The sequence below is a fragment of the Sciurus vulgaris genome (genome assembly GCF_902686455.1).
Source record: "Sciurus vulgaris genome assembly, chromosome: 11".
NCBI lineage: Eukaryota > Metazoa > Chordata > Mammalia > Rodentia > Sciuridae > Sciurus > Sciurus vulgaris.
Genome location: NC_136472.1, coordinates 59,641,151 through 59,661,946, shown reverse-complemented (window position 1 = coordinate 59,661,946; position 20,796 = coordinate 59,641,151). Strand labels below are relative to the sequence as shown.

General features: G+C 43.8%; 1 protein-coding gene across 7 annotated transcripts in view; it reads left to right on the top strand.

The window, feature by feature from the left end:
* Window positions 1–2,887: 2,887 nt before the first annotated feature.
* TEAD1 (TEA domain transcription factor 1) overlaps window positions 2,888–20,796 on the top strand; it is a 252,506-nt gene continuing 234,597 nt past the window's right edge. For 2 of the 7 annotated variants that reach the window (XM_079102709.1, XM_079102707.1), the window contains exon 1: window positions 2,889–4,173. In XM_079102709.1, the coding sequence (XP_078958835.1) occupies window positions 3,685–4,173 (489 nt within the window). In that variant the 5' untranslated portion in view covers window positions 2,889–3,684. Of the gene's footprint in view, window positions 4,174–20,796 lie in introns of all 7 variants that reach the window. The other 5 variants (XM_079102711.1, XM_079102708.1, XM_079102712.1 and 2 more) reach the window with 3 other exon arrangements.

Here is a 20,796-nt window from a genome sequence, read left to right as displayed (position 1 = left end):
ATATTATTTTATTTCATCCTTCTTTTACTCTCTATTCCAAGGTTTCATTCAAATTTTTGCAAGTAATTTTTGTCCTTGTGTAGTAATCCATGCTATGATTACGTCACAATTCATCTGTCTTTTCTAAGTACTAGGGGACATTTGGGTTGTTTCTTGTTTGGGGTTATTAAAAAAATGCTCAGTAAGGATTCTAGTACATGTATCCTGGTATACATGTGCAGGGTTCTCCTAGTTGTATTCCAAAGAGTGGAACTTCTGGGTCACCCAATATGCATATTTTGAACTTCACTAGGGAATACCAAACTTTTCCAAAATGCTGAAGCCCATTTACACTCCTGTAAGAAAAGGCACTCAACTTAATTAGAAATTAGCCAAATTGTACTATTATGAATAGGATTTGACTTGCCTTTGAAAGCAATGTCTTCCTGATTTAGGTGCTTCCTCAGATAAGTTCAATCTGGCTGGTTCTTTTCTGGCTTCAGGCAGACTGAGTTTCTTTCTCAGCATAATTTGTTACCATTAGACAGATCACTGTTTCTCTTTTATGTTACAAGTTAGCTTTTCCCTTGGTAAATCTGGGGGGTGGGGCTGCAGCAAATTCTCTTGTACAGTAGAGATACACATGATTGTGATGTTACATCTCAGGATTTTTTTTTTTTTTAAGAAGCTCACAGGCCATTTTTTTTAAAAGATTTTTTAAAAAATATATTTTTCAGTTGTAGGTAGACACAATACCTTTATTTTATTTTTATGTGGTGCTAAGGATCGAACCCAGAGCCTCCCACATGTTAGGGGAGTTCGCTACCACTGAGCTACAGCCCAGCCCAGGATATACCTTGGGGTGAGTCATGCAGATGATTGATCTGTCTGACTTGTAATGATGCATTTGGGCATCCCAGCAGATGGTTAAGAGCATGTATAACCTCTGGAGCTGGACTGACAGGGTTTGAATCCTTGGTCTGCTCTTACTGGTTCAATGACCCTGACCAAGTTATTTCACCTCTGTGGTCCTCAGTTTGCTGATTTATAAAAGGAGAATAACGAAACCCCGGCTCAGAAGATGGCTATAGGCATCAAATACAGCAATATAAGGAAAGTACTTAGAACAGTGCCTGCCATTCTACAAGGGTTTTGATTTATATCTGTTTCAGCTTTAGTGGCAATAAGGTGAAGGGTTATGAACATAAGTCAAATATGGGTCATAAATATAAATTAGAAGGAATTCAGGTCCTGGCTGTATTTTCTGTGACCATAAGCATGGCATATAACCTCTTTGTATCTCAATTCCTTTACTGTGTACACTGAAGTAATAATTTCTACTTTATGCCCTTGCTAAAAGGATTAATTGAGATGGCAAATGCAAAATTCCCAGTCTTGAGTATGGGTGCAAATACATGGTAGCCACTATTATTTTAGCAAGTGGCAGCTACTGTTTCTGCCCTCAAATGGTAGCATGGAACAGCTCATGGACCCTAAACCCATAGGTCTTACAAATTGACCAATGGGAGGTTGAGGAGAATGAAAATGTATGGAATAGAGGGTAGAGAGATCACAATGAGTCATTTCACATATGTGCAGAGGTCTTGAACAAGAACCAGTCACTTTCTAGGGGTTCATAAAGGTGAGTATCATTGCTAATACACAGAAGACAGTAAGAGGCAGAAAACATGTCACATATGTGGAATAATGAGCTTCAAGGTCCTAGGAAGGGACTACCTAGTTGAGTAGACTTTTCAGAGGAAAAAGTTTTTAAGATGACTATCAAAAGATGTGTGTATAAATGGGAGAACTTGGAGAAAATACTGGTTAGGAAGTTAGAGCATGTCATGAAGAGCTGTGGATCCTAGGCCAAGGAACTTTTCCTTAATTCAATAAGGAATGAAGAGACATAGTACTTCCAGGCCACTGTAACACAGGAATTGGCATCTGAAGGGTGCACAGGTATCCCAGTCCAGACAAAGAGCCGGTTTGAAATCCTTGTCACTGGCTGACTGTCACTGCCATCAGAGTTTATCTGGTGCTTTTAGAAGTTAATATTTAGAGATATATATATGCCTACTATGGTTTTAATGTCAAATCTATTATGTGTTTTCTAACACATTTCCACAAACTAGTTTCAAGGTGGCTGGGTCAGTATTGTGACCCTCATGGTATCACCCATTTTTGTAAATGAACTGGAGATAAAATGTGCATGGATTGACTGTGGTGAGCCAGTTGTAAGGAATGAAACAGAAGCACAAAAATGAGTTCAGGTAAACTGGACAGATCTGAATAAGATTGGTGGGTGTTGTATCAATGTCAACATCCTGCTTATGATAGTATACTATTGGAAAACATGAGGTTGGGGAGAACTGGGCAAAATGAAAAGAGGATTTCTCTGTATCATTTAATTTTGTGCGCGCGCGCGCGCGCGTGTGTGTGTGTGTGTGTACTGGGGATTGAACCCAGGGCCTTACACTTGCTAGGAAAGCACCTTAAAACTGAGATACATTCCCAGACCTTTGTATCATCTTTTACAACTGCATGTGACTCAATTACTTTGACATAAATTAAAATTAAAAATGCATTAGTAAAAGTTACGTTTTGTAGAAAAAGGTGCTGCAGTGAGTCACATTCACTTTCCTTACTGATCCATACATAGCGATTCCTTGGGTACAAAACAAGCACAATTATTTATCCTGAAGCCCCACTGGAAAAGAGAGCCAAGTGTCTAGAAGGAACCCACTACGCAGGAACTGCTTTGCTATTTTTAGTGAAATTGCTGATTACATCTCCCCAAAACTTTAGACAGTTTAGTCCACCGTGGGTCAACTTTACCCCTTTCTGATTTACCGAACTAACGTCCCTTTTGCCAGAAGCAGTGTTAGAATAACTTTTATTATTGAAAATTAACTTTCTTCACAAAGAACGGGATGCCGGGATGACATGAAGTTGTCAGATGCAGCATATGACAATGTAGGATTTTTTTTTTTTTTTTTTACTGTACTCAGTATTCTGAAAAGTACAACCCGCATGGATAAGTGAACATAACTTATTGAGTGACTTGATGACCGTGCTAGCAAGGGGATCATTATGAACTCTGTAATTATCTTTCTCTGCTATACTAAAGGTTTCCCTTCCCAACAGCAGGATAGCCTTTGACTTGCGCGAGAACTTCTATAAAGCGAAAGTAGGAGCGGAGGAAAATGGCAGGCTAGGAATACCGCCCGGGGTAGGCGTCCACCGCGCTAGACAGCAACAACCGGAATTTTCAGAAAAGAAACTTCTTTACACTTGGAGTCTCCCGCGACTCCGGGATCGCTCAGCCCGACAGCCAGAGCTTCTGCATCCGGATGAGGGAAACTGAGGCACAAAAGACACCGCGCGTGCAGCCAGGGCCTGGGCGCCCGCTTTCCGGAGGGAATCCCGGCTGCTGGAGTTCTGGGCGCGACTGCCAGCACCTCCGAGCCGTCCTGCTCCCGCTGCCCCGCCCCAGCCCGGGACAAAGCCCGGAGTCCGCGCCGGGAGGGGGAGGGCGGCTCCAGCGCGCGCCCCGCTTCCCGGTGGGCGCGAGACTCCGCCTCGCTGTCCCTCCGGGGGGAGCCCGCGCCCCAACGGCAGGGCGGCCCCGCCGGGCCCGCCCCGAATCCCCATGACGTCACCGGCGGCGGCAGGCCCCGCCTCCGGCCCCGGGCGGCAGGCCGCATGACGTCACCGAGGCCCCACCCCTCCGGAGCGAGTTCGGTCCTGGCGTTCATTTCATTCCTGTCCTCATTCCGAACATTCTTAGCATCGCTCGCGCTGCGCCGCGCCGCCCGAGCCGAGCCGAGCCTCTGCAGCCGCCGCCGCGGCCCCGCCGCCCGCCGCGGGCGCCCACCAAGCACTTTGCAGACTCGCTTCCACCCTGCGGGCCAGTCCGCGCGGCGGGGCCCGGGCCCGGGGCGGCCGGTTCCGGGGACAGGCCATGCAGTGACGCCCCCCCCCACCCCCCAGTCCACCTTTGCCCGGAGCACGGGCAGCAGCCAAGCGCACCCAGCCGGCCCCGGGGCAGGACCGGTGCTAGGCAGGGGTGGGGTGGCCCGGCCGGGGGATCGGGAGCCGGGGAGGGAGCCGGGCACGGAGCAGAGAGTGGGGGAAGCGGCGCCGAAGTTTGCCTCGGACTCCCCGGGCGCTGCGGCGGCTCCAGTGTTCGAGGTAAGTTGGCGCGCGGGGCGGATGCTGGGGTGCGGGGCGCGCGGGGCGGCGGGGCCCGCAGCTTGTCCCGTGCGGGCCGCTCTTTCTCTGCGGGCTGCGCTTTGTGTGAACCAGCGGCGAGCCGCCGCCGGGCTCCGCACCCGCCTCCCCGCGCCCCCTCCTAGGTGAGCGGCCCGGCGCCGCTGGGCGAGTTGCCGGGACGCCAACTTGGGCCGCGCGCTGGGAGCCCGCGCGGCAACAGGCGGCCCCCGGCGGCGGCCCCGGAGGCTCCCGGCCGGCGGCGCCGCGCCCCCCGCGTCCCCTCTCCAGCCGCCGGCACGCGCACACACGCACACACCCTCGGGCTCTTTTCACGGTGTTCGCGGCAGAAGCCAGAAGTTCGGAGTGAGCGCGGGCGGGGAGAACTGCCGCCGCCTCGGAGCCGGCCGGAGACCCCAGCGTCGCTCCCTGATTGCCCCCACGGCGCCGCCACCCCGCGAGGCCCGCCTGGGGTCCGCGACGACTCGTGCTGAGGTTGAGGGCTTCGCTCCTTCTTCCCAAAGATGAAAGAGGGTACGGTCGTCTTTGCCGCCTCTCCAGGACTGTTGCTGCCGCCGCCGCCGCCGCTTCATTGCACATTCAAGTGGAAAATTTTCAGGAGTCAGCAGAAACATTGTGTCCAAAAAAGACTGAGTCGCTGTTACCACCAAACCCAGGAGGAGACTCTCCCTGGAAAACTTCCCTTTGGTAGGAAATACTGGGGGATTTGTTTGTTTATTGGAAGAGAAATAATCCCCAGGAGGAAAAGAAAATCAGGGTACACTTTTAGCCTTTGTTCGTAGCAGCAACACTTGTTTTCAAAAGTCCAGAGGCCCGCTTTAAAGAAAGTTCAACTTCTACGAGTGTCCTTTTTTTTTTTTTTTTTTAAAAGGAGTATTTATAGTTTTTAAGAAAACAAACAAACAAAAAAAAAACCCAAGCAACATTTTTAAAGCCTCTAAAACAATGAGGTGTTCACACCTCTCTTGTTTTCCTCCCACGAAAATAAAAACCCAGATCAGAATTTTTTTCGCTTTCTTTTTAAAGATTTATTTAAAGTTGAATGGTGTCACTGTATAAAAATATTTATGAAACAATGAAATACCAGCCACCGGCGTTTCTCAGGAGGCTTGTTAACTTCTTAGAAGCAAGTGGCTGCCTGTGATTTGCAGAAATGAAAATTGACCTCAGCGAGCACTGGAAACAGACAGATGATGTTCCAGGAACTGGGAATGTAAAAAGGCCGGGTTTAAAAACAGTGCCTGGGAGGGGAGCTCAGGTCCTGAGACATGAAGGTCTGTAAAGCCTATCAGATTTCAAAATAGTGGAAAAAAAAAAATTGCTACAGATATAGCAAAGGAACCAAACTGTCTGTTCAGGATAACCACTTTTCTTTCTCCCCACCTATCATCTTGATTGTTTTTGGAAGTTTGGGGTCCAATTGGGGTTGTTGAGTGCCTGCAGGTGGTTACTAGCAAGGACAAATCATTCTCTTTAAGGTGCCTGTGTTACCAACTGCATTGTCAAAGCTGGGAGTGGGCTCCTTTCTCTGCAGCCTATCTTGATGGTCTCTTCTGCACGGGGGCTTCTCTGCCAGGATACTGTGAGACAGTGGTTGGGGAACAGTCTTCAGACTGTGCTGGGTGCTTTATCCTGTCACTGTTGGATTTGGGCCTTTCTGTAAATAGGATCTTTGGGTCTAAGCACTCTGAATGCTTTATAAGGGCCAGGCTTGGGTTCAACTTTAGTAAGAATCTTTCCTCTTTAGAAGGAAATAGTAGAACTAATTACAAAGTGACTCCAGAAAGACAAATGAGTTTTGTTGAACCTTTGTCAACAGTGAGGTTTTGAACTGTTGATTATTTTGAGGGGAAAGGCTTATTTTTCTAATCTCACTATTTCCATAAATGGTCACAGATATTTTTGTTTAGTATTTCTTTATATGTGCAACTCTGTGTTGAGCTCTTAGGTTTCAGGTTTTTTAACAGAGTTTACAATTCTTTTATTTGTTGTTGGTATTGAAACGTGAACTGATAAGCTGTATCCATTACTGGTTCTTGCTGATGTGCCAAGGTAGACCATTTTACATTTGCTTTAATGGCAAGTATTATTTGATCTGCAGTTTTAGGGAAATTTTAGAATACTTTTTACTTTTTAAAAAATGAGATCGAACAAAACTGACATGACACTTTGGCTTGGAAAAAGTTTTAAAAATATAGGAAAGAATCTTTGTGTAAATTCCTTTTCTGTGTGATTTTTTTATAACTAAACTTCAGGGAACATGCCTGAGAGATTATTGGAGGTTTTTTTTTTTTTTTTTTTTTTTTTAATTTTCCCCAAACCAACCCCAGGACTGTATAGATAATGAAATTTAATTTGAAGGAGGAGGACATCCTAGCTTATTGCACCATACTAAAATGAATCTCTCATTGAGAAGCTCTGCCTTGCACTGTGGGACAATGCATGCCTAGGTCTCAGCAGCAAACTAATTACACATGAGGGTGGGCTTGGGAGGGCAATCTGGGGGGCAGCTTCCTTCTCCCCTCCTCATTTCCCCCCTCCATTTGCTGAACATGGAAGGAATTATATATCCATATACTTAGTTTGGAAGTTGATGTCCCCTTCTCTTTAGTAAGAAAACACATAAGCCATGAAGAAAAAATGAGTTTCTTTCTGCTTGAGCTCTAGCAATTTATAAACAGTTTTGAGTTCTGTTGTTTCTAACTACAGAGCAGCAAGTAGAAGAAGGCCTTTTTTAATGGGAAAATTTGGGAGAAATATACTTGTAGTGAATCACTGGGGTCTAGACCATACTTATTGTCATATTTTCAGTAGAAAAGTGTGCTACATGAACAGTTTAGAGAATGTAGATCCAGAATGTTAGATGGGCCTTTGAAGAATTGAGCTGTGCCATTAACAGCATTAGCAGGTTGCTTCCTTAAGAAATGGATTGATCTCTCATACATGGTGGTCATACAAGAACCTGCACATCTGTGGGATTAGTTTTCTCTCTAATCTCATGTGTTGTTATGTGTTAATTGTGAGCATAATTATACTGCTTGCAAATGGAAATTGTGATGCCTTATCACTCAAAAGGTCTGTACAAATAACTGTATGATTCAGTGGATTTTAAAAATGACCATATTCGTGCATAGATAGTAGATTGATAACACTATTAAGCTTTTATTTTGGCACTTTGTTTTGTTCCCAATATTGGAATTGGGGAAAAAAAAATAGATGCCTGTGTGTATGTGTATTTCTGAGCTAAAGCTGTGTTTAATCTGTTTTGTGATAAAACTTTTAGGGTCTGTTTTCTCCAAAGGCTTAAGAATATTGGCTAAAGCAAGTATCCAGCTTTCTCTGTAAAACTGCAAGAAAATCAGCCACCCTTTCTGTTAATGCAGGCATTACAGCTTGTCTTTGGAGTCCAGTGACTGGAACTGCAGCCTGTTAATGTCCTACTTCTGAACTCAGCAAGAAAAAATATATTGTAAGCTTATCCCCCTTTGACAAACTTGGGCTCTGCTGTTGGGCTGCTTGTGGACTGATGGCTGGCATAATCTTTTATAGCTGCATGGTGCTTTTTCTTATTTTATCTGTAGAAGGTACAGATCACCTTATGGTATTTAAGTAAGTTTCTAAATTGTGTTTGAACAGTATCTGTGATATATTTTATTCTTTCATATTCCTCAGAGTGATAAATCAAGCATTTCAGGTCTGTCCTAGCCTTTAATGTTTCAGGGTTGGGTTTTTTGACAGATACCTAATTTAGACCCTGTTGTATTATAATTACTGTATACATCGTAAACTAGGAAACTTTATGGGCCTTCTCTCTTTTGGGATTGTTTGTGTAATGTTAGAACATTTGGATCTCAAATTTTGGAGTATTTTTGTGTGGATTTTTAAAATTTTATTTCAAAACTGTGAACTATTGCTAGTTCTTAATCTGTAAGATTCTCTTTACAAACTTCGTTGACTTTAGATCATACTTGAGTCTGGGATTGAAATTCAACCATTTCTTCAGAAATGTTTGGGTTTTGTAGCGTTGGAGGAAAATTTTGAAATACATATTTTAATGAGTCTGAACAAATGGGGTGCTCTGTTGAAGGGGGCGCTTGCTTTCAGGACAGGGTTTCCTACAGGGCAGGTTACTCTCGGCTCTTAAGTTCTTTTGTCTACTGGCTTTTTGCATAGTTTGGAGAATTCTCAAAAAATGGAGTCCTGACTGACTGAAGTGATGGGGTTCCTCCCAAGAGACCCTGTTTTTTCTATTCTCGTGACAGGCCAAGGAAAGCTGGGATCCACTCCCCTGCCCCCACTTAAAACCGACCTGATACAATGGGTTTTGCCCTTTTTTCATGATTCACCTTAGTTTTTAAGGTTCTATCCTAGTATTTCATTAGCATTTTTAAAATGGGAAGGGACAGGGTTCTGGGAAATAGGTTTAAAAGAAAAAAACAACTTACGGATGAACAGATTAAGCATCTTTATCTCCAGTGGGAAATTCTGCTTGCTTTTAGGCATCTGACAGGTTTAGATGTTTGGGTAAGGTGACTGCAACACTATTGACTCGGGTATACAACGATGATGAGTACTGTTGTTTTTCCTGGTACATAAACTGAAAAACTGCTGCTAATGGTGGGAAATGTTAATTATGTGAGAACATATTGAACTTATATTCTCTGGCATGAACTTTTTAAAAAATGCATCAACCGTGCTTTTTTTTTTTTTTTTTTTTTTTAAAAGGCACAGCTTTCTAATTATCATAATTCAGTTCAGCTCTGCTCTTGGATGGAGTTCAAGTGCAATCTCAATTTAACTTGAAAGGAGATTTAAAAAAAAAAAAAAAAAACTGAGAATGTTTAAGAAAATTTGAAAAGTTCATCCAAGAATGTTGTCTGCTTAGGTGTGGGTAAATTGGGCAGAATGAAATGAGTGCCTTGTGCTGTAATAGTTCTGAAGATCTGAAGAAACCGTTTGCCTCTTTTTATTTCCACTTTATCCAAATCTGCATTTTGTGCATTTTTTACATAACTTGGTGCTGCAACTGCTGAGTTCTCTTTGAAAACCAGTCTTTCTCTAATAGTGAACTAGATAAATGAATATTTTATTACTATTTCCAAAGACAGGAAAACCTTTAAGAGAATTTAAAGAAAGAAGTGCAGAATTCTTATGAATTCATTTGACAGAAATCACCATCAGTCTTTTACACCTACCAAGCCTATAGAAGGTGATAAATAGCCTTATCTGGTCTTAACAGTGTGACTCGATGGAATTCCGTGAAGGGAGTTGACAGCATTCCTTCCAGTGGCAGATGATACTTTACTTTTTCTATGTTCTTAACCTTTTTTCGAAGTAAAACGTTAATGAAACCTAAGTGCCAAATCCTCTGGGAAGTCCATTTTAATTGTAAGAAAGGACAACTTAGATGGACCCTCCGACTTTCAGCCAGTCTGACTCCTGCTGCCGAAACGCAAAGAGAGCCCATGGAAGCCAAATGACTTCATTTGCTCTGGCACTTAAGAACCGAATTCACTTCCATGGTGGGGAAATAAAAGGAGCCAAGTGTTTTAAATAGCCACTCCCCGAGGCCCGCCCGCCCGAGTGTTTTGAGAAAAGCGCATTGTCTGCTTGCTGCTCTAGCTGGGAGACTGCCTTGCCCGCCCTCCCCCACCGGGCAGCTCCATTTCTGAAGTTGACATCTGGTTTTCTCTCTATTCACCTGATCTGTCCCCACACATGTGCACACACGCAGTATGCACACATTCATTCTGCAGGTAATGCAGATTTTTGACATTGAATGTGTGTGTGTTTTAAGTCCCTACCAGGATAGGGGAAGCACAAAGCTTAATGGCACAAAATAAAATGTAAACACAGTGGCTGCCCCACATGCCGCCGCTGCTGGGTTTCTGTCCCGATAGTGCTTTCTGGGTAGGCGTGCCTATTGTGGCAGCAACAGGCAGCAGAAGTTGGGGCACCATATGGCGGATGTGGGCCTCAGATAAGCTGTCTGGTAATTTAGCTTATCAATAGCATTTTGATATGCTTGGTTTTCAGATCACCCGTCACTGGGGATGGGGGTGTCTTGGGGGTAACTGATTCTGAAAACCATTGTGAGTGGATGCTTCCTTTGGAGGAATCTCTTTCAGTCCTTTCTTCTCCAAAGCCTTTCATCTCCAAAGCCTTGGGGAGACAATGCTGGTTAGAGTCAAAAAGAGTCCTCCCTATCAGCTGAAGAGACCATCAGCCCCGTCCTGAATTAGTCCTCAGGTATTGCCACCTAGAGAAAAACAGAAAATAGACTGCAGAATTGTGAATTGCATTTCATATTGGCAGAAGCAAGAAATTCCCTTAATTCAAAGTTGGCTTTTGTTTAAATATCAAAGAGGTAAGGTCAATGTTGTTCTTTCTTAGAAGGTTTCTAGTTTTTTTCAGCATTCAGAATATATTCTTAATTCCCTTTCATCTTTAAATTTTACCTTAATCATAGAATGCAAAAGTGATCAACATCTATGTAACTTGGAAATCTGTGCCATCTATGATTTGGAGGCAAGAAATAGCTTCTTTTAACGACCAAGAATTATTGAGTTGGGAGACCACCTCTAGTACACCACTGCAGTGTCCAGTAACACTGAACCTAAATCAAATTCTCTCCCACTGATGAATTGAAAGGGGAATCTTCAATGAGCTGAAACCAATGCTGGGATTTTGTGCACATAAGGTGGTGGTATGCATGACCATGTGCTGATCAGCCAGTGAGTTTCCTTTTTCAAGTACTTGTGTCCCAGAAATGTGCCAGGAAGCTGGGACGAGACTGTCCATTCCTCTCCCAGCACTCCCTGCCTGCATGGTCTCACTCAGCTTCCCACATCTCTCACCTGTTCACACGTTTTGACATTTGGGTTTGTAATTCACCATACACAGATCTGTTTACACAGCTAATTCAGGATGGTGCTGCTTCAGGTCCAGGTGAGCCTCTTCCTGCTCCTGTCCCCAATAGCCTGGACACCTCTACCAGTGGAAACTGAGGAGGGGCGTGGGTTGGTGCAGTGTTTGTGTATCCCTAAAAGGCCCCATGATAGCATCTGCTTCCGGTAGGGAACCAGTGCTGTAGATATCATTCTAATTTTTATGCTTTGATCAATTTAGATCAAGTTTAGGGAATTTGAGTTTTTAGTTAGTTGTGAGGTGGTGTACCTAGGAATTTAGACTGAATCTTTGTGGAAATCGCTAAGATATTCTTGGTTGGTTTCAAAAGTAAGGCTGCACAAGAATAAAGTCTCACCTTTTCATGCAGGAAAAGCAATAAAATGAACCCAAACCACCTTCTCTGGGTCTGGCACTCACCTGTTACTCTAGGGAGTGCAGCAGTTGCTTCCAGATGTGATTACAGCTATGTGAGTCAGACCTCCTGGTAAGGGGGTTTGAGGACAGAGTTCTGTTTTGGCTGCTGCAGAGGTTTTGCTTTGTGCATAGTGTGGATTCTCATAGAACCCCGTAGGTGGTGCCTCTGAACTTTGGGGAGTGAAGGGAAAGGAAGGATGATCCTGATACCAGTATCAGCACACCTGTAGATAAAAGACCTTACTTCTCTCTCCTTTTCACTTTGGGCACTTTGAAATCCAGATGCTCTGATTTTCATAGAGCTACTACTTGCCACTGGACATTTAAACATTTACTAACGCTAGTGTGTGCTGGGGATTTGGTGATCAGGAAAAGGTGGCCAATGAATGGTGCTCTATAAAACTCTTCTGTCCCTGCAGAGTTTATCGTACAGCAAGGAAACAGGCATGCAAAGTGGTAATCATGATGTAGTGGGGGAATCACATGTACCTTGCTTAATGAAGGTCTTTACTGTTTTGGATATTTTTGGTGCTTGGATCTAACCCATTCCTTGCCTGTGCTAAGCACATACTCTTAACACTGAGCAACATCTCAGCCCAAGGGGCAGGGTTTTTATATACTTGAATATTTTTGAAATTGGGACGTGTCAGACTATCATGACTGATCAGGAGGTCATGACCCTCGATATGATTATCCAAGCCTGCAGAAGGAGTGCTGCCGTGGGGAGGAAGAAAATCCCAAAGTCCATTCCGAGCACGCTGATGTCACTGAAGGTGATCTTGTGTGAGAAAGCATGGGTGTTCATCATTCAGTGAAATTGTTCTGGGTATATTGTACCCAATTTATTTAGCATACATTTTCCTTTTTTACATATACAAAAGATAGACATAGTGTAAAAGTTTCAGTGTGTATAAAATACTATTTCTAAGTGATAAGGAAGCAATCAGGCATCATTTGTTTCACAACTGTATTTCTTAGAAGTAAAATCAAGCTGCATTTTAAGTCAAGTGGTGTCTTGGGATTGGTCAAATGCTGATAAAGCATGTTTGTGTCTCTAGCCAAAAGAACCTGGGAGATTATATGCTGTGATAGTGGTTGCTTTGAGGGAGTGGGGTGGTGTGGGCTTTCATTTTTTACACGTTTGTACTTTTTAGAAGCATGTGTATCCTTACATAATATTGAAATAAGGGGATAAAAGCTCAGTGGGGTAAATGCTCATGATATATCAAAAGAGCTGTGTTGCCCAGGGGTAGGACTGAGAAGAGCTTTGCAGAGGAAGTGATGTTGGAACTAAGCTTTGAAAGAAGAGGGTGGCTTTTTTTTTTCCTGGTGCCATTTTGGGAGTGGAGTGGAACTCAGTTGTTTAAAAACAAACCACTGCCTGGCACAGTGGCACACACCTATAATCCTAATGGCTCAAGGGGCTGAGGCAGGAGGATCATGAGTTCAAAGCCAGCCTTATCAACAGTGAGTTGCCAAGCAACTCGCTGAGACCTTGAATCTAAATAAAATACAAAATAGAGCTGGGGATGTGGCTCAGTGGTCAAGTGCCCCTGAATTCAATCCCTGGTACCCCAAAACAAAATAAACAACAAAGCAACCTCAGTTTAATTCTCCTGGGTGATGAGCTCAGTTCTCAGATGTTGATAAAGAAGGTTATTGCCTATAATGGGCTAGTATACATTTGAAACTTGACTATGAGCAATTAACTGAAAGGAACAGAAGGCAAAGGGATGGAGGGAATGGTGGACATGAAGTGTGGGATGTTTCCTGATTTTGGTTTAAAGGAGGCAGGGTAATGTGGGTTTGCAAACAGATTTGGAGTTGGTTCTGCTTGGACTCAGTCTGGGCTCAGCCACTTGCCAGGGTGACCTTGGACAGATTGCTTCCTTTCTTCAAGCTTCAGTGTGCCCACCCACAAATTTTCTTTCTTTCTTCCTTTCTTTCTTTTTGTTCTGCCTTTTGGTTTTACCACTGATCTACATCCCCATCCTTTTTATTATTTATTTTGAGACAAAATCACTTATCACTAAGTTGCTGAGGGACCTGCTAGGTAGCTAAGGCTGCCCTTGAACTTGGGATCCTCCTGCCTCAGCCTCAGGAGTTGCTGGGATTATAAATTTCAATAGAGTGCTTACTGTATATTGGATATGTGGTGTAAGTGGATAGTTACTGCTCCCTAAGATGTTACTTTGCATACCAGATCTTTAAAGATTTCCTGTCAAGTCAGTCTGGACTGTAACTCTGGAGGAACAATCAAGGCTGAGACAGTTCTTAGAAGAGCCTGGCTTCTACTTTCAGGCAAATGGATAGAAATCCAGGAAAGGTTGAGGCAATCCCATAATGTCCTTGCCCATTCATTGCTTTGAACCATACTTCCCTTATGCAGTAAGTGGAGGAAAAACATCAGCAAATATATAATATTTGAGGTCATTCCTTGCCACATGGTAGTAATGAATTAAACTGAAATGCTTCATAAAAGTAGGTAGCATGGTACAACTTCATCTGTCCAGTAGAAGGCCCCTTTATCTGCTTATTTCTTGATGGTCCCGCTCCTTGCATTGGGGGTTGGGTCCTACGTGTTCTTTTTTATGGCAATGGCTGGGACCCAGACATTGCTGAGGGGATCGGAGGCCATCTTTAGGTGACAGAGGGGAGGGCCACCCTTCTGCCTTTGCTGCCCTCGTTGCACCTGAATTCCTGCTAAAAGGCAGCCTGCTGTTCCTGTGCCTTCAGTTTTCTAATCCAGAAAATGGGGATGACGTCTGCTTTGAGGAGTTGCAGTCAAGTTTAGATAAGTGCTAGCTCTGCAGGCTGGAGCTGCAGCTGTGCTACTGTTAAAACCTAGACCATCCTGTTCCTCCACGGACTCCAAACTTGGTAATTAAATCTTTGTCCTTTCATAAGACTTCCTTTCTCTGGACCTTAAATGTGATTCAGATGATAATTCACACTTGGGCGTGGATGAGTGTTAGCTCTTCTTTTTCACCAGTGCATTTGCATATTTAAGAGGCTGTTTACTAACCCCAGTGGAGTGTGTACCTCCAGGTATGTCCTGGGGAAGTGACCCGAATCCAAGGAAGCCATTGGGTGGAAACTTGAGTTTTCAGTCAGCTGCTCTAAACTGGTCCTGCTCTGCTGATTCGCAGGTACACTTCAGGGTGTGTCGATGTCCTGTGTTTTTAGACCTGGGCCAGTGCCACTTCCGTGACTTGTTTGAGCAGTGAAAATTGCTTTGTGTGAGCTTGGGCTAGGGACCACATGCATTTTATTGACATCTTTTCCTTTTGTCTATTAAGCCGCGTGTCTAGAAGGGAGTGTTACTCTAATTTCTCATTCTTACATTAAAGTTAAAACTAAAAATTGTGGGGTGGAGGCAGTCTGGTGAATAAGAGGTTTTGGAGGTAGCAGACTGACAGACCAAACATTTCAACACAGAACCTGCAGCCCTGTGAACCTACTGGATGCCAGTATGTTATATATTTTAAAAGGGTAATTTTTATGACATGTGAATTATATCTTATAAGAAATAAAATACTGAATCTGGTTCTCACACTGCACACTTTGCTGTGCCTGCCATGGTACCCCGCCCCCCGCCCCTGCCTGTGTTCTTTTTTTTTTTTTTAATTTTTGGTGGCCAGGTGATTAAAATTGATATGCAGACCTAATGAGAAGAGTTTACATTTCTGTTAGTTTGCTGGTTTTAGTGAGGATGCAGGAAAACACAAAGATACCCATTATAAGTATTTAAAATTGAAGATCTTAGTTACTAAGTTTCAGTGATGTGGGGTGACTGGCTCTTGAATGATCAACACTTACTCTTAGCCATCCTCGTGGCTTATTATGCTTTAAACAATCCAAGAACTAAGTCATGAAGGATAAACCAGGAGATGGGGGAAGAAGAAGAAAAAGGAAGGCACGGGAGGCCACAAGTCAGATGTTGCATCTGATTTGTAAATGATTTAAGATGGGGAAAGGGAACCCTTCAGGTAAATTTATACCTCCCAATCCTTTGGGATTACAGGAGTGTGCCACTGTACCTGGCTTCAGCTTTTTCTTAATATGATCCTTGGTCTTTCTTGTTCTGTGTCCTCCTTCCAGATCCTGACCACCTTCCAGTAATAGTCACTGTGTCTGCTTCGTCCATTTGTATTTTCTAAAGGTTGTTCTTTATCCTTCCTCCTACCTGTGTGCCTGTTACAGCCCCGGTTTATGCTGCTTGTCTTGGCAGAATCTTTCATTGCACCCTGTTTTACTTTAGAAATGCTCCCAGTGTGGATGATCCATTATATGGTCATTCTAATGGGAAATTGGCCGACTCCCTTTCATTAAGTAAAACAGGAAATTCTGGGCAGGAGGTCTTTGTGGTGTCCTGATGTTGAGCTCAGGGCAGTATAATTCTTGAAGGATTGTCCCAGGCTGTTTCTGAACCAGAACTGCAGCAGAGGGGAATTTTAGAAAACATTGTTTGCTACAAGCCTGGGTTAGTTTCAGCCAAATGGTTTCAAATCCTGTGCTGTTCTGTGGATCAATTCATAAGTATTTAAATAAAAAAAGTTTCTCATCATTCATAGGGGTGATTCAGCCTTGGTTCATTTCCTTTTAGACCAGCATAGTTTAATTTAGACTTTTTTTTCTCAATTGAGTTCAGAAAGGATTGTACTTTTCAGGGTTGGGATGTGGGGAGGGACTTGTTCCAAGATTTCAAACTCCCCTTCCTTTGTTCTTTTGGAGCTGGTGTCCTGATGTCCTGGTGTACTTGAATATGTAGAGTAGGAAAAATAGGTGGAACTTTGGAAATTATGAAAAATTTTTCGTTCTTTGCCCCATACCCAAAGTACCTGGGGTGACACTGCTCAATTCCTGGTAGAATTTGGGCAGGAGCAGAGGTATTCAGTCCCGTAGAGTGACTTTCAAGTCCTGCTGACCCAACAGCATCCAGACAGCCTTTGAGAGCTCAGGCAACTGCTTGCTTGTTGGGACTCTTGATCAGGAGAAGGCACTGAGGCTCTCTAGGAGCTGAGGTTCTGATGTGTCTTTCTAGAACTGGTGTGCTAGTAAGGCCTGGTTGGGGACATGGGTTCCCCTGTGATCTTGGGTAAGTGTGACTTTTTTTTTGATGGAGCTGGGGATAGAACTCAGGACCTCACACATGACAGGCAAGTGCTCTACCACTGAGCCACATCCCCAACCTGGGCACAAATGTTCTGAAATATTTGGTTCCCTTTCTGGGAAAGTGATGCTGGACTCTAGCTGCCTCTGTGCTTAAAAAAAAAAAAAGAGAGGGCGGGAGGGAGGGAAGGGGAGAAAGAGAGAGAGGGGGGGGGAGGGGGAAGGAGGGGGGGGGAGTGTGAGCCTAGGAGCCCTTGGGCAGAAAGGTCCTGGAGAATTGTCATCTGAGTCATCCCTTCCATAACCCCATGTTCTCCAAAATCGAGGCTTTTGTGCAGGAGGAGCAGAACTGCTATTCACTCCATAGCTCTGCTTTTTAGTTGTTCTAATTCCTGGCTTCCTTAGGAGAATTTGGATAAGAAGGGAAGGTGGACAGGCTAGCAGATTCTTCAGCATTAATTCATTCAAGGTAAAAAACCCCATTTGTAATTACAGAAAGTGAAGTTCAGAGAGGTATACAAACCTGATCCTGATAAAGATCACACAGTTTATGACAGTCAAAATTTGAAACATTTTCCTGTATCTGTGACTCCAGATAGCTGTCTAACAGAGGAACTGCACATTACGTCACCCATCAGGTTTTATTGTGGTATTTGAATGAGTTAAGATAGACTATGATTTGAAATAAATCCTCTGGATAGATTTGCCTAGGAAGAGGGGAGTGTTATCTGAGCAGCCCATTTTACTCTACCTTCAGTACATGTGGCTAAGATAGTAAAAAGTTGGATGTGACTCAGTTGAACCATTTGTCTTGTAGGGAAAGGGCAAAGGTCCACTCTCCCTTTTGGTTTCAGTTCTCAAGAACTGGGGGTGACCCAGTGCCCCCTCACTCTCTAACTGGTTACACTAGCCTTTGAAAATGAGAGGGTGGGATATTGGGGGCTGGGTCAATTCAGACTGCTGCATAGGCCTGCAGGTGCCTGTGGGTGCGTGCCTGTGTGTTTGGGGTGGGGGCTGGTGTGGTCTTGTCTGGAAGTGTGGAACCAGGCCTGCTGGTCTATCTGGTTTTGGTTTGGAATGTGCTTTGTTGGCAGTCAGTCAGAAGAAGTCAGCCCCCTCCGCCACCTGAAGACCTGGATGTGGAAAGGCTAAGGCTGGTGGGCAGATGCCCTTGACTTCACTCCTTGATAATGGGGATGCTTAGGAAGGAACTTTGAGATGGGGTGGGTGCCTCTCCTCCCCACCCCAATGACTGGCTGGGAAATTTGTCTTAACCTGTGATATGTGATGCGGTGGGGTAGGGGCAGTCATCAGGCTTGGGAAAAGGGGGCTTTGAAATGGGTGGGCAATAGGATTGACATCCATCTTTGGCACCTTGGTTGGCTTTTGGTGGAAGGGGGGAGGGCTGGTTGATACTCTCTTTTCCTCCTGGCTCCCTAGTTCTGGTTTCTGTGGGCCAAAAGGTCTTGGAGTTCCTAATTGTCAGTTGCTGGGACTGTGTCCTCCTTTTCCTTTTCCTTCTTATTTACCTCTTATATTTCCATATTCCTTTTAGGTGCTCCAGATCTTGGCCAGTTTGCTCTTGCCCTTTTGAGGTCTCTTTAGTGCTCGATGTCTTTAGCAAAGTGGCCTAAAAGCGTAACTTTGAAGTCAGATATTATGGTTGGGTCCTAGTACTGCTCATTGGCTATGATCCTGGCTAAGGCATATGACCTCTCTAGGCCTCTGTTTCCTCATCTGCAAAGTGGAAAAATCAGTCGTACCTGTCTGGGTGTGTGTTTCAATGAAATATTGTGACTGGCCCACTGTGAGCCTCTCCACTGGCTTCTCCAGCCCATTCAGAGGGCAGCTCCCACCAGTCCTAGTTCTGAGTCCAGGGAGCAAGCAGTGTGCTAGTCGTCTTCTCCATCTTCCTCCTTTGGCTCTGGTTTTAAGCTTTTCCCAGCTGCCCCTGCTTTGCTGTTTTTTCTCCCTGTTCAGGCAGTTTCTCTTTTGCTTTCATGTTTTCTGTCCCCCCCCCCCCCCCACACACACACCCTCTTCCCCTCTGCTTTAAGCCCTCTCTCTTCTTCCTTTTAGATCTTAGGGACTCTGCCCCTGCAGTTTTACTCTAGGTTTCACCAAAAATGGTCATTGGGAATGCACCACTTCATTCTGCTCTCTCTCAATGCAGAATAGGGCTTTTGGCATATAGTGTTTCTGGCACTCTGAAATTTTACTATTTTGTAAAGACATAACTCATTCTGATTCTCATTAAGCTTATGAACTTGTGAAATTGCCTTACCTTCATTTGACTTATCTGTGGACCTTGGCAACCTCTTTGATCTTACTGAACTTCAGTTTCCTTACCTGTAAAATGGGCATAACGTTCCCTTCCCTGTGGCTCTAGTGCAGGTTGAATGAGGGTGAGTGTAATGCCTGACTGAGAAGCCAGTGTCTCATGAGCATCAGCTGCTGATTATGATTAGGACTGTGATTACTGTCACCCAGTAGCTGAGGACCTAAGCTCCAAGTGCCTCTTCATTGCATTGTTCTCTTTGAAGGAGGGGGATAAAGAGTAGTCTTTTGAAAGAGAAGAAAGTTCAGAGCTTAATTCAGCTAATATTTGCTGAAACAGATGGGTGTAAATGGCCCCAGTACTGAATCAACAAAATAAAGATGTTCAGTTTTTATAATGGGAAAATTTGTAGTTGAGGGCAACAGACCCCCGTGGACCATTCCCACCCAGTAACACACACCACCAGCTCCTGGCCATGCTGACTGCTTCCAGAACCCCTGCTTCTTTTCTACCAGATTGCTTTGAAGCAATCCTAGATGTCATATTGCTTCAGTTTCCAGTATGTCTTTCAGATTTATAACTGTTTTAAGAAATACCAACTACAATTTCATTGTCATACCAGCACTTTAGTTCCTTAATATCAAAGATCTGGTCATTGTTTTGATTTCCTTGATTGTCTCATAAATATTTTTTCAGAGTTGGTTTGTTCAAATCAGGGTCCAAACAAGATCAACAGGTTATGCTTGGTTCCTGTGTTTCTTAAAACTCTTGAAAGATCTTTTCTCCCTTGTAATTGATTTGTTAAAACCCCTTTACCTTGTTTTTGGTAGAGTGTCCTTCATTCTGGATTTTGCAGGTGCATCCCCATGGTGCTGTTTCTCATGTTATTTACTGCATGTCCAGTAGATGGGAATTTAGATCTGGAAGCTTCATCTAATCCAGGTTTATTTATTTACTTTTTTCAGGAGGCACAAAATGTTCATTGTGTCTTTTTTTTTGTGAAGATAGCACTGTTGGTTGATCTCTGCCTGTGTCTGTTATATATTAGGTAGGCTTTGCAAATTGGTGGTATTACAGTTCTCTTTTTCCTTTGTTAGGTAGAATACTTTCATATAGAGAAGAATTTTCTCATCAAGTATTTGGTTAACTTGACACAGGATTTGTAAAAGAAAGGCAGGGTTTTTTTTCTTTTGGACCTACTATTGCGCAGTTATGGATTTTAAATTATTGGATATGTTTGCGTCATTCGCCCATTGATGCTCTGGTGATCTCTTTTTGGCCAATAAAAGTTTCTTTAGTTGGCTCCTGTGTCCTTTGGATGTGACCCTTTGTCTTTGATGCTTTTTTGATGTTCAGTCTCTTGTTTATCCTGAGGCTTAGAATGAACATCTCTGCAGAGTTTTGGTTCATTTTAGTGGGAAATGATATTTGGATGCTACACTGCATGTGATAGAATCCCTGCAGTTTTATTTATTTATTTTTCCCTTCCACTCCTTGCTTCTCATTGGAAATGATGGCTCCTTACCTACCACCGCCACTCTGATCCCTGGTACAAGCTTTTCTTGTACACTTGTCTCGTGCTTGGCGCCTTTGGCTCCCATTTACCACCTCCATGCTTGTGCTGGTCACCTTGTCGTGTCCTCCCTTAAGAAAAGTCTGGGCAGTTTTTGGTTTGACTCTGCTAAACCTAACATTAATTTAGGCTTCATAGAAGCCCTTAGTGGTTGCCTTCACTCATGTCGGCCTGAGAGTTTGTTCCTCCTCTTGTGGAGGAGGTGAGAGATTCCTTATCTTATTACCACTCTGAGCCATTCAGACTGCAGGCTTTACTTTGTTTATATAGTACTAGGGCCATGTACACACATCTGTTT